General features: G+C 37.4%; 1 protein-coding gene across 4 annotated transcripts in view; it reads right to left on the bottom strand.

The window, feature by feature from the left end:
- Positions 1–1,170: 1,170 nt before the first annotated feature.
- Positions 1,171–14,911, bottom strand: part of rock2a (rho-associated, coiled-coil containing protein kinase 2a) — a 202,940-nt gene continuing 189,199 nt past the window's right edge. For 2 of the 4 annotated variants that reach the window (XM_080192164.1, XM_080192161.1), the window contains 3 exons: positions 12,744–12,960; positions 7,835–7,933; positions 1,171–3,005 (listed from right to left, as the gene is read on the bottom strand). In XM_080192164.1, coding sequence (XP_080048290.1) covers positions 7,858–7,933; positions 12,744–12,960 — 293 coding nt within the window. In that variant the 3' untranslated portion in view covers positions 1,171–3,005; positions 7,835–7,857. Of the gene's footprint in view, positions 3,006–7,834; positions 7,934–8,450; positions 8,509–12,743; positions 12,961–14,911 lie in introns of all 4 variants that reach the window. The other 2 variants (XM_080192162.1, XM_080192163.1) reach the window with 2 other exon arrangements.

The raw sequence follows: 14,911 nt of genomic DNA on the forward strand, positions 1-14,911 counted from the left end.
TGATTTGATTGATGTTTATGGACTTTCAGAAGGCATCTGATAAAGTGCTGCACATCAGGTTTGCGGCCAAAATTATTGCTAATGGATTAAATGACAGCAGCAAAATAGATACAAAATTGTCCGTGTGACAGGAAACAGATTAGTGGTTAATAGATTTTTTAATGGACTGGAGGAAAGTTTGTTCTGGGGCTCCCTAGCAGTTGTTACTGGAACCCTTGCTCATTCTGATATATATTAATGACCTAGACCTTAATGTAGAAGTTACAATTTCAAAATTTGCAAGTAATATAAAACTTGGAAATCACTGTGAAGTGTGAGGATAGTGAAGAACTTCAAAAAGACAAACAGATTGGCGAAATGAATAGGCAATTGGAAGATGAAATTTAATGCACAGAAGTTTGAAGTGATTCTTTTCGGTAGGAAAAACACAGACAGACAATATATAATAAAGGGTACAATTCTAAAGGGCATGGAGGACCAAAGGGGTCTGTGGGTATATGTGCATAGATCACTGAAGGCGGCAGGAAAGGCTGAAAAATGATTAAGCGTACATCATCCTAATCATTATTAATAGGGGCATACAGTATGAAAGAAAGGAAATAATGTTAAACTTGTATAAAATATTGGTTCAGCTTCAATTAGAGGACTGTGTTCAGCTCTAGACAGATGTGAAGGCATTAACGAGAATGGTTTCAGGGATGAGGACCTTCAGTTACGCAGATTGATAGGAAAAGTTAGGATTGTTTTCTTGAAGATAATGTTGAGATGAGATTTGTAAGACGTATTCAAGATCATCAAGGGTCTGGACAAAGTAGATAATAGGGAAACAATACCCACTGGCGGAAAGATCAAGAACAACAAAGCACAGATTTAAGCTAATTGGCAAGAGAAGCAATGACAACATGAGAAAAAGCATTATTCACACAATGAGTGGCCAGAATATGGAATGCATGCCTGAGTGTGTGATGGAGTCAAATTCAATTGAGACATTCAAGAGGGATTGTAATCTGCGAAGGAAGAATATGCAGAGCTATAGGGAAAATGTGGGGGAGTGGCATTCAATAAATTGTTCCTATGGATAGTTGGTGCAGACACACCAGGCAAATGTGCTGTAACAATTCTGTGATTCTGTAACATAGGATGAAGCAATACTTCTTTAAAGCAAGAGGCTTATTAAAAATTCTTTAAGCAGATGAGTTAAAACAAGATTACATTTCATTGAAGCAAACAAAAACTCTTCCAAAACCAGCTTTAAAGACTTAATACATCATGACAATGTGCACATATATAAGAGAGTGGGCTGATACCAAATTAACAACTATGCAAAACAAAAAAAAAGGAAGGCTACATAATGGTTTTATTGTCAAATATGTTTACATTATCTTTAGCATACTGTAGTTGTATAAAACATGCATTTCAGGATGATAGCCTTTATAAATACAAAATGGCCAAGCCAATATAAATTATGTATTTTTGTAAGATGGCATGTAAAATAATATATATGCACGAGTGCCCCATTTACAAGGCCTCAGCTTCCCATCTACATATTAGAGTCCTCATCACAAACTACTGCAACCGTACTAGAGTCTACACTACAGCTACAGTATTAGAGAACTCTATACAAACTTTTAAAGTACACCTACAGTATGACTTCAGTTAAATCATTTTAGAGTTTGTGAAAATCTTTATACATGTGCCGTAAGATTGTAGTAAAAATAACAGACACGGATGCTCCTTTTTTTAGAAATAATAATGAAAATAAAACATCTAGACTGGTACACAAACCAAGGCAAATAAGGTTTCATAGCACTTAGTGAGTCTAATGGATTACAAATTCCATAAATTTGCAATTACAGTAATATAACTGAAAGGGCCAATACCATGTAATTCCTTGTATAATTAGTTTACAATGGGTAGTAACAGTTGTACATTAGAGCTAGTTCTTTTTAAGATTTCATATTTGAAATATTTTCTTCAATAATTTTATAGAAACACATTCAAAATTGGCCAATGCAAATGGTTACATGTAAAAATAGTGCACTATTTCTCTTAACAATAAACTTTCATTTAATTTCCATTATAACAGTCATCAGTAAACTTCAATTTAACAGGATGGGCAAACATCTAGAAAACGTTAAGTTAAGGCGTTATTTAGATATGAAAGAAAATCACGGGCTGCCCATTATAAAGTGTGTATTTCTGACCGATAACAGTCTCAAAACTTCCTCAATCTGAAGGAATACAGTTTCTTACATTCCTTTCAGATACAGCTTCCTATAATATGCTCAAAAGCAAATCTGTTAAACTCTATGGCTTTATACAAGTGCATAGATGCAACTGTGATAACGAAAGCTTGTTCTTTATACATACCATATGATGTACTTTTGCCAACTGAAAGACAACTGAAGGTTTCCTTTGACTAATCATTATTCGGCATAAAACTGAAAAGGTATGATTGACTCTCTGAAATTTCAAAGCTCTCTTGGGCTGTCCCAAAACAATATACTTTCACATGACCATCTGGTACATTTGGTTTCTTATTCTTATTGAACTGATGCAAACACCTCATAAGTTCATCGTTCTTCCTTACAATATTCTGGTCTATTGGGCAGTCGCACATTTCCCCCATCCTGTGTCCCAACCAATCTAGTGTTTATTTCACTTGGTTGCCAAGTAGTATCACATCCAAGAGAGCTTTTTGGAGATTATGCACAACAAGGAACCTGGGGCATCTTTACATCAACTTCTATTGCTGTTTGGGATTGCAGCTGACCAATACTGTTCCCAGGCTTAGAATTTTACATTGCTGCAAAGTGCTGTAAACTATTGTGAAACTTTTGATCCGTAGACAGTCATGTTTAGCTCTTTTTCATATAAAATAAATTGCAGCATTTTGTGCACTCTTGTTTGAATGTCAAAAAGCATATTACACAATCTTTTTTGTTGATTAGGAGGGAAACCCATCATCTTGAACAGTATGACTCCATTCCCTACCAAACAGTTAGCTGAAAAAGAAACAAAAGATAAATAGAATTAAAGCATGCCTATAATCCAAACTAGAATACTAAACACCTCTAGCAATGGCAGCAGCCTTCTATTGCTAACTGCTATTACGGTGGGTGCTTATCTTACGTTGTATTTTCTCATAAAGGAGGATAAAAGTAGCAAATCCACTTAATTAGGAAATGCTGTTAAAAATACATGATGCTAGTAGCAGACTTCCATTCCATCACAATGTCAATTATGAAAGTCTTGCTGAAAAATTGAAAATGCTGAATTCAAACTTGTTATTGTCAAAAGACTATCACGTCCAATTTAGGAAGAAACAGAAACTGAAAATTCAATGTCAAATACATGAATTATGGTTGAGTTGAAATCAATTACATTACTGGATAGCTTTCACAATATTTTCCAGAATATTTACAGCATAGAAATGAGAGTATTCTGTCCAACAGACCCCTGCTGGACTTTAAGCTCCATATAAGTATAACAAGTTTGATGTTCAAAAATTTTGATTATTATACTTTTGGAAAGAATCCACCAGAACTTCATCTAACTTTGGTATGTTCTGCACAATTTTTCAAAGTTAGCAGAACAGAGAAATTACTACTCAGTGCTCAGCAAAACATAATTTTGCACAAATGAGTCATTTAGGCATTTCACAGAGAAATACAGAAACAAATAATTAATAAATGCAAATAGTAACCCACAGTAGTACAAAGAAAAGCCACATGATTCTCCACATATTATTTCTTTTTGTTACCTTTTATGTTTGTGTTTTGGCAATTCAGAAAGGGTTTGCTCGATAAGCAAGTGTTTTACATAACTTGCTATTAACTATGGTAACAAGTTAGGAACAGATGAAGGTGACTAAGGTCCCTTCCTGCTGGCTCCTACCAAGTGTACAAGTGTAAACTTTCAAGTAAGAAGGCAGATTAGCTTGGCATAGTCAAATAGTTACAAGTGCCATTTAAAAGCTCAGTTCAGCTGTGAGATTATAAACACCAAGTATCAGATGATGGCAATGGCCAATAGCTTCTGCCCATCAAATGTGCTACCTCAAGCAGATATTGAGTGGGGGTCAGGGCCTGAATCTTCCATGAAGTGGCAATCATGGTGAGATACCTGCTCTTATTTTATTGCACCACAACTCTATCTTGTATTTCTGGCCTGGTCTTCCAAAATGCAGAATAGCCTTCATTGAACTGCTCCCTTATGGCGCTGGATTGTCTCAGCAGTGGTGGGGGAAGGAGGTAAGCACACCCTCTATTTGGTGGCACAAACTCCTATATTCTAGTGATGTTCATTAATGCACTGGAAAGCTTTGGAACATATAAATAGTCTTTCAGTATGTTAGTAAATGGGTGGGTGAGGGACTGTGCCAATGATTAGGATACAAGAAGATCTGGGTCCAGTTATTTTATCACAAGAAAGGAGGGTTCCAAAGAAATCAGGCACCAGCTGTTTTCACCATGCTTAATATCAGGTGTGTCATTTATATGAGTTGGGAGATTTAAAGGGAAAAAAAGAGTAGGGAAATTAATGATCTAATTTAGAAAATCTGTAAAGATTATCTGAGTTTATCTATTTTGTATTTCAAAGCTAGTGACACACCATTACACAAACTAGTTTCAAATTTACATTAAGTGCAAGATAACATCCTGGGCAGGGCACTTAGGCTTTGCATCAATGTTAAGTGTTAGTATAACTACACTCTAAAATAACATGAAAGTTATCAGCTGAAATCCAGTTGGTCAGCCATATGATATGATAAATAAAATCCATACAGAATATTACTACTCTATATGTGTTTATATGCTTTTATATTTTAAAATGCTTTTATATTTTGATGGGGGTGCCACAGTACAGGAATTCCTGCCCGAAATTATCAACTAAATTCATAACTACAGCTGCAGCTTTATTACTTTTGCCACGGAAGGTGGGTGGAGGTAATGCTTTCTTCAACATTTGTTAGTTTGTAAAAATATATCTCATAATGGAAGAATTTCAACAAAATGTTGGAATGTATTATAAAAAAATGCAATGCAACTGAGCAGAGTCAACATGGTTTTGTGAAAGGAAAATAGTGTTTTACTAATTTATTACCGCTCTTTGAAAAGTAATAAGCAACATGGATAAAGAGGAACCTGTACATATGATGTACTTAGATTTTCAGAAAGCATTTGACAAGGTGCCACATCAAAGGCTGCTGCACAAAGTAAGAACTCATGGTATAGGGAGTTACATCTTTGCATGGACAGTGGATTGGTTGGCAAGCAGGAAAGGGAGAGTCTGCATAAATGGGTCATTTCTGAGTTGACAAAATGTTAACAACTGGAGTGCCACAGAGATCAGTGCTGGGGCCTCAACGTTTACAAGCAATTGAATGACTTGGATGAAGGAACAGAATGTATGCTTGCTAAGGCTGCTGGTGAGACAAAGATAGATAAGATAGTAAGTTGTGAAGAAGACATAAGGAGTTTGCAAAGTGACAAAGATAGGTTAAGAATGCCCAAAAAAATGGAGAGTATAGTGTGGGAAATTAACACTTGTCCACTTTACCAGGGAGAAGAGAAAAGCAGCATATTATTTAAATAGGCAGAGATTACTGAACTCTGTGGTGTAAAGGATTCTGGATTTCTTGGTGCATTATTCACACATTAGCATACAAGTGCAGCAATAGTTTAGGAGGCAAATTGAATATTGTTATTTATTGCAAGGAGAATGGAATATTAAGTTGACTTTTCTTTACACCCTAGCTATGACTGTAACCCTACATTCTGTGTTCTCTAGTTTCTTTCTCTATGAATGGTATGCTTTGTCTGTGTAGCATGCAAGAAACAATATTTTTCACTGTATGTTAAACATGTGACAATAATAAATCAAATCAAATATAAAAGTAGTGAAGTCTTACTACAATTGTATAGTGCATTGGTGAGATCATATTGAGAATATTGTATACAGTTTTGGTCTCCTTATTTGAGCACATAATTGTATTAGAAGCAGTTCAGAGAAGGCTCACTCAACTGATTCTTGGGATGAAGGAGGGGTCTTATGAGGAAAGGTTGGACCTGTATCCATTGGTGTTTAGAAGAATGAGAGGTGATCTTATTGAAACATATGACATCCTGAACGGATTTGGCTTTGATGGATTATGAAAGGATGTTTCCTCTTGTAGGAAACAGTAGCAGTGGGGAAGGCATGGTGTAAAAACGAGTCTCCTATTTAAGATGGAAATGAAGAAAATTCTTTTTTCTTCCAGAGGTTCATATGCCTGTGGAATTTTGTTCCCCAGACAACGGTGGAGGTAGGATCATTTTTGAGGCTGAGTTAAGATAGAATCTTGATAAACAAGGGAGTCAAAGGCTATAGAGGTATGTAGGAAAGTAGATTAGCCATGACCTTACCAAATGGTAGAGCAGGTTCAATACGTTACTTCTGCTCCTAAACATTGTGCTGTTGTGCAAGAGCTACATAATTGTAATAAAGTGGAATTAACACACTGTAGCATAGGCATGCATCCCACTGAATGTCTTCACTTGTTAACTTGTTCACTTAATCTCTCCTTATATTGTCTTTAAGACTGTCAATTAATAGAATTGATGGAAACACATGCATGGTGAAAAAACACACCAGATACAATAATTTGCATGCTTATAATAGAACACATATTATTATATGTGTTGTGTCTACTAAAGCCAAATACGTAACCCTAACTAAGAGCAGTTAATCATCAAATGCACATCTAGACTGACAAATAAATTCAATTTAATTAGCCAGAATATTTCATTAAAAAGCCAATTAATTGTTAAGCATTCATAAAATCATCTTGCACATACACAGCATTTTTTTGTGTTTAACACCTAGAAGGCTGGGGTCTAGATAACTGGTGTAAATTATATTGTAGTAATTATACTCAAGATAAGTGGCAAAAATTATTGTTGTTGTGCCAAATATTTTAGTATGCCCACATCTCATAAAAGGAGATTTTCTTGCCTGTTCCCTGGGATATCTCCACACTATAAGATTCAATTATCTCACTGAAGATCCTCTACCCTTTTCTGTTAAATTTAATATTTTCGATACAAGAAATTAATGAATTGACAGTTACAGAGCTTTAAAGTACATTGCTTGTAATTTCAGAACTAGTGGGTATAGTTTTAAGAAATTCTCTATCTGCCTAGAAGATGTTTCCAAAGTAAGGATTGATTCTAAAAAAGCTTGCCAGTTTTCATTAATTTAGAAAAGAGAATGTTTGTACGTTTATAAGGTCACAAAAATCACTACAAATCCAAAGAAAGACCATAGATTGATTCTATACTTTCGAACAATACAACTTTTATTTAACCCAGTCCTCCATTAATGAAAAATTCATTATTCAATATATCTAATTCACAATGGTATATCACAGCAGATTGTCCAGTGCAAACTAAAATACAACACCCTTTTTTGTAGTTAGTGGTAGGGCCTGTGTGTCGAGAAACAAAACTTAATTGTTAAATAGCTAATTGAAAACAATCACATTATTTTCTGCTGAATTATTTTTGGAATATACTAGGGATAAATTATTCATGTCACTGATTAATGAATTAAATCAGGCACTGAATTATCAGACTGCACCACCTATAGCAGCCAAAAGACAATAGAATGGTCTACTATGTGCACAATTAAAATGCTATACTACAAAAGCTATAGCTATTTCACCAATCACACTGCTACAAAACAAGATTCTCGCAATTTCTGCTTTCAATGAAAATTATGGTAGCACACAAACCAAACCATGCTTCATTTAAACATCACAGCAGACTTCAAAACCAACACTTTGATAGGTTACCCCATTCAGGTAAAATAACTTCTTCAAAAATCAAAAACATCATCATCATCATCATCATCAAATGGCCAGTCCCAGTCTTTAAAGGCCATATCAAGCAATCTGTAACAATTCAGGGAATGCAAATTGATTTAGTAAATGCTCATTGATTCGGTGTTCAGAGTTTACATCTCTTTACAATGAATAACATTTTTCCCAATGGATGACTCCCTAGTTGGACAAACAACAATTGGACAAGGCATCAGGAAACCACCTGCAACCACAGAACTGGGTCACTGGCTTGGAGAAACAGTAACAAAATACATCTCTGGTATTCCTTTATTCAAATGCGGAAGAAATTACATCATTAAAATTATTTGCAGTGTTGTTTATGCTTTTACAAATGCAAGAAGTGACCAAGTCTTGGGCATTTTAATACACGTGATCTGGTGACTTTCAAGACCTAAACACAGTTGGTATTGCATTTCAAAGCATGAATTGGGAACTCAACTTTCAGTTTCCATGCAAATTACAAAGATATAGTTGCAAATTATCATGCAGGACGAAGTAGTTAGAACGACACTCTTAAAATTAGTGTTGATGCATGCTGAGCAAAATGAAAGTGACTCTCTAAACTTACTGATGCTATTAAAATGAATCAATGTAGGATGATTCGGAGAATAGGGCCAGACTCAGAGCTACAAGAATAGCAATAAAGATGGAAATGAAGCAAATATTTACATGTTAGAGAAGTATTACGAACATAATACAACAGCACCTGGATACTTCACTTCTGGCTCAGTTTGCTTATCAAATGAGTAGCAGAATCATCAGACAAAGAAAAGTGTTTGTGGTGGGTTAGCTAATTACAATGCTAACAACATTAGATGAAGTATAATTAATCTCCCTAGCCTGGATAGGAGTGAAAAATCACTCAACACTTCTGCTCCATCACAGCTGTGCAACGGAAGTGGGGTAGTACATGAGAACAGGTCAAACTGGGCTGTGATGTTCCTTGGGGCCAATTACTGAAAAGGCTCACACACCAGTAGAGTAGTGCCTACTTCAGTTAGGTCCAGGAAGATGTCTGGAAATCAAAACCTGGCAAGAGAGTCGAGTTTCATAAAAGGGATATGATAAAAATGACAAATACATGCAATTGTACCTCCAAGTATTGGGCATTAGTAAAATGGTTCACTTCACACTAAATTAATAAAGAATTATTTGGCACATTTTAAAAATGGCATTGTGACTTTGCTATTTGAAAAAGTTTAAGGAGCATTACAGAAACCCTCAATTGTTTATAGAAACACCCGACTGAAAATTCAGAATCACGTGACAAAAATTGCATCCCAACTAACTGATTACAACTTTATAAGACCCAACAATGCCTTGCTCCCACCATTAAACTTTGTCAGTTCTTAACTAGTAATAGAATGGAAGTTAAGAATATACTGATATTTCGACAGTTAAAAAAAATGTAGAAACAACAGCCATCCATGGAGAAAACAGTTATTCCAAAAGAGGAAATCTAACAAAATTAAGGGTCAAAAACACATTTTCAATTTGGTTCCTTAAAAAAGATACAATTCCAAACATATCAAAACAGACATATTATTTGTATTTCTTGGTTACCCCTCATCTAAGAAACAAAGTACAATTTAATCCTTTCTCATAGAGTCCCTACAGTACAGAAGGAGCCTATTCGACCCATCGAGTCTGCACCAACCACAATCCCGCCCAGGCCATATTCCTGAAACCCCACATATATACCATGCTAATTCCCCCTGACACTAGGGTCAATTCAGCATGGCCAATCCACTTAACCAGCACATCTTTGGACTGTGGAGGAAACCGGAGCACCCGGAGGAAACCCACGCAGACACGGGGAGAATGTGCAAACTCCTCACAGACAGTGACCTGAGGCCAGAATTGCACTTGGATCCCTGGTACTGTGAGATAGCAGTGCTAACCACTGTGCCATTCTGCTGCCCAAAGTTTCTGAAAGTTATCTCTTACCCTTTTTAATTTCAGATGCCAGTTACTCTCCGGCCAAGGGAAAAACTGTTCACTTGGAAAAACAGAGGTATGGTGAATTGGACCACCTTTTCTTTCAGGAAGTGCTTCATTTCACATGCCTGTGCCTTTCTATGCAGAACAATTAAATTTTGTTCATGTGACGATCAAAATGGGCATCATGGTGGCACAGTGGTTAGCATTGTTCCCTCACAGTGCCAGGGGCACGGCTTCAATTCCAGCTTTGGGTGATTGTGTGGAGTTTGCATGTATCTGCATGGGTTTCTTTCAGGTGCTCAGATTTCCTCCCACAAAGATGTGCAGGATAAGTGGATTGGCCATACTAAGTGGCCCCTTAATATCCCAGAAGTCTAGATTAGGGAGATCAGGATGGGTGCATGGGGTTGTGGGGGTAAGGAGCGGGCCTGGCTAGATGCCGAGTTGTTGCAGACTTGATGGACCGAATGGCCTCCATTTCCATTGCAGGGATTTTATGATATCAAAGGTTAGAACCTGGAGGAATCACTCAGCATTAGCAAGCCATCACTTCAAGTTAGACAGAGCAATTTGTCCTTCTTCAGTAGCTCAACAAAATTTGTATTGTGAATGCTGCCAGAGAAGGAACAATTGCATGGTGCATGTGGTATTTGAATATTCTAAAAACCTGCTTTCTCTCCCTTTTATGAGGTAGGCAAATGTTAGTTAGGACCAAAATTCAAATTTTGGTCTCTTACACCAAACCAAATTCTTACCTTTAAAAAAAAGTTGGCAGTGTTAAAGCTGTACAGTCCCACAATTTTCATTCTAATGTTGAGAGTGTAGCTAAATTGGTTTTCTGTACTGATAAAAAGTAAATTGTTCATCATGTCCTTCACTTGACCATGACATCGTTGCACTAGTAAGAAATCTCACAACACCAGGTTAGAGTCCAACATGTCCATCAGGTGACGTTTAAGCAACTCACCTGGTGAAGGGGCAAACCCTGAAAGCGAATGGGTTTACTATCAAATAAACTTGTTGGACTTTAACCTGGTGTTTACCCCAGTCCAACATTGGCATCTCCACATCACTGTTGCACTACACAGCATAAGGAGAATAACAAAGGGTTTTTAAATGACTAACAAATTATTGGTAGTAAATAGTATAGCTTCCTAAAAGTAAGATAGTGTTTTCAATGTATCAATAATTAACATACAAGGTATACAAGATCCTGACGGCACTTGACAGGATGTTTCTTCTTGTGGGGGCAACTAGGGAGATGTTTAAGCATCTTTTAAGATGAAGAGATTAACCCCCCCCCTCCCCCCGCCAGCCTCTTTCCTCAAGCTGTTAATATGTGGAATTCCATTCTCCAGAAAGCAATGAAGATTGGTTCATTAAATTTATTGAAGCTGAGTTAGATAGATTTTTCATAGACCAGGGCGTCAAGGGTTATAAAAGACAAACAGGAAGGTGGGGTTGAGACTGTAACAAGATCAGCCATGATTTTACCAAGTGGTGGAGCAGGCCCAAAAGGGCGAATGGCCTACTCCTGCTTCCAAGTCCTATGTTCCTGGGACTATAAGTGGAAAAGAGTAGCCATTGCAATGGGCAGCATAGGAATATAGTTGATTTATAAGCATAGGCAGGGCTAATAAAAGCAAACTTATCTGAAAGTTGCCTGTAGAAACATAAGGAAAAAAATGAAACTCAATGGGTGACACAGTGGTTAGCTCTGATGCCTCACTGTGCCGGGGACCCAGGTTCCATTCCGGCCTTGGGTGACTGTGTGGAATTTGCACAGTCTCCCAGTCTCTGTTTCCTCTGGGCATTGTGGTTTCCTGCCACAGTCCATTTAATCATGTTAAATGCGCTGAGTTATGGATATAAGGCATGTGTGGGGGGTGGAGTTGGCAGATGGGGTGTTTGCTGGGTAAGGTGTTCTGTTGGAGGGTCAGAGTAGACTCAATGGGTCAAATGGCCTCCTTCTGCACTGTAGGGACTCTACAAATTCAATGAATGAAGATCACAATATGGAGGAGAGGATAAACTTAAATGATTGATATCTGTAAGAAGTTAGCTTCAACAGTAGTGGGAGAAAACTTTACAGACAAAATAAGCAATCAGGTTGCTGACAAGAGAAGATTTGGGTTTCAATAGTGGATATTATATAGCTACATAGTAAGAACAAATTGGATACATACTAAAAGGCTGTTAAGAGACACAAAGGCATTCTTCATCCTTACTTATGCTAGGATGAAGAATGCCTTTTGCTAATTAGCATACAGTTTAAAAGGAAAGGAAGTTGGTTAGTGAAGAGAGGTACCCAAGGAAGAGCTGTCTGGATGTAGTTTTCGTATCTGTATTAATGGGCATCACAGACAAGCCAGCATTTATTGCCCATCTCTATTAACTTAAGGGCATTGAAAGTGAAACACAAAGTGCAGGCTAGGGTCCTATGAAATAGATAGGGAGAGATGTCAGGTTCCTTTTCCTAAAAGACATTATTGAAACAGTTAAGTTTGGTCGTGAATTGTTTGTTTCTATTTCACTAATTAACAGATTATTTAAATTCAACTTCACAACTCAAAATGTTGGGAACTGGACTCAATACCTTTGGGTTTTGAGACCAATAATCATTCCCTGGCAATTGAGGCAAAGCAACAACATTTAGAAAGACTGTAAAATCAAGAACTGGACTGGTTGGTTTTTAATTTAGATAAATGTGGGGCATACATCTTTAACACTGAAAGAAAAACATATTTGGAAACTGCAGATGATGTTCAGTGTTCCAAATGTTGCAAAACACATTGTTAAAGCAGAATCATCAATAACATTGCGAAAACAGCTACACTAGTTTACAACCATCTCACAGTATACAAATTCTCATTAATGTAAAAAATATAAGCTTAAAATTAACAGATCGGTAATATTTTACCTGGGCTTGGTTGGGGGAAGCTGTCTGCTCGGCCGCCTCATCGATTGGTTAGGTGGAACCCGCATTGAGGACCTAGGTGACGATCTGTGGAAGTTGGGATCATGTGCAGGAGGTTTCTTTGGAATCTTTTTCACCAGTCGACTCACCCATTTTTGTTGTTCTTCTGTTGAATTAGCTAACAAAAGCAGATCTTTTGCAGATGAAACATCATAATTCACTGCAAAGGAAAAAGATTGAGTTTAATGATGTTCAGTATTGATTGAATGTAAATGTTGGGTTAGCCCCTCTTAATTGGGTACCACATTATTTAAAAGCCTTTGTGGGCTGAGGAAAATTTTTTAAAAATCTTGTTTTTGATATAGACCATTATTCAGTGACTGTTTTACAGTACAAAATCAAAGTACTGCAGATGTTGAAAGGCAGAAATAAAAAAACAGCAAATACTAGAAACATTCAGCAGATCTGGCTGCATCTGTGGAGAGAAGAACAAAGTTAACGTTTCAGTTCTGAGACTTTCCATTAGAATGGTCACCTTTGTATGTTGAATGCCAGGCTGAAGACAGCTGTGATGACCTACAGTCAAGTCAGGGTGGCTAACAATGATGAGGTAAATACCAGACAATTGTTAGGGGATGTGGGAAATGGAAGACATGAAAGGAGAGATATACAAGGAAGGTGAGAGTGAAGCTGTCGAATGTGTGCATATATTCCAAGGGAAAGAGAAATTGAGATAGCAAGTGTGCAGCTGAAAGAGAAAAATGACTATATAAGAGTGACAGAGGCAGGTTCACTAATAATGAGATAGAGATATAGAGGTATACAGTGAGAGTATGTTGGAGGGAAAGAAGCTGCACATTGGACAGAATGCAAGAGAGACTGAGAAAGTGGACAGTCAAGAAAATAATGAATCAAAACAATTTTTTTATTATTCGTTCATGGGAAATGGACGTCGCTAGCTGGGCCAACATTTATTGCCCATCACTAATTGCCCTTGAGAAGGCAGTTAAGAGTCAACCACATTGACTCACAGGTACGCCAGACAAGGTAAGGTTGGCAGATTTCCTTCCTAAAGGATTTTAGTGATTCACTTAGGTTTTCACAACAATCAAGTTGGTTTCATGGTCATCATTAGGCTTTTAATTCCAGACTTTTACTGAATTCAAATTTCACCATCTGCAATGGTAGGATTTGAACCTGGGTCCGCAGACCAGCTGCCCTGGGTCTCTTGATTACTAGTCGAGTGACAATACAACTATGCCAGCACCTCCCTAAAATAATGTGGATGCTCTTCAATAGCCTCTGCCCATTTAGTAATTTCCAATGTCCTGGCCATAACCACTTCCTTTTTACATCAAATTTTTCTTCTGCATTCCTGCCCAAACTCCACTCAAGACAGCCCAAAGTCTCCCCAGTTCCTCCTTGAAGAAAGGACTAACTAGTTTCCACTCATCACAACTTTTCTCACATTATGTAATGTCTCATTTGATTCCACTCAATTCCTCTAAAAAGGTGTTGCTACAGATCCCAGCTATAGCTGACTTTATTGGATATGTAAAACATTCTTTATCCCAGTCTCAAGTGTTCACCTCTTAGTTCATTACACTGATGCATATATTGATGCTGCTCCTTGCTCCTGACTCATGGAGTCATAGATAAAGTTTTACAGTGCGAAAAGATGTCATTTAGCCTATCATGTCTGTGCTGGCCATCGAGCATCTCCCTATTCTAATCTCATTTCCAGCACTTGATCTGTGGCCTTGACTCCAACAGCTACCTGGATTTTGCTTCCTTTCATTACAGTTTCATAAGGACTCCATTTATTCTCCAAGTTTCTTCGGCTGAGATTTTCCAGCCCTGTCCATTTCAGGGATCTTCCGAACATGTCTAAAGTTAATGGACTTTTGGCTGGCTGACCACATCCTCCATGGCAGGTCCCACCAGGGTGGGGCTGGAAAATCCCAGCTTCTATCTCATCACATCTATTTTGATGACATCACCTTCCACTGAAGCACTTCCAATACATCTTCCATTCTCCTCAACAAAGGATCTCTCTTTCCACAGCTGACAGGGATCTTGACTATGTCCATTTCCTGCACTCTGTACTCACCTATCATCCCACCAGCCTTTACATTTAACAGATCATCCTCTGCCATGTCTACCACTTCCAG

This window comes from Carcharhinus amblyrhynchos, chromosome 7 (genome assembly GCF_965287045.1).
Source record: "Carcharhinus amblyrhynchos chromosome 7, sCarAmb.v2.hapA, whole genome shotgun sequence".
In the NCBI taxonomy this organism is placed as follows: domain Eukaryota; kingdom Metazoa; phylum Chordata; class Chondrichthyes; order Carcharhiniformes; family Carcharhinidae; genus Carcharhinus; species Carcharhinus amblyrhynchos.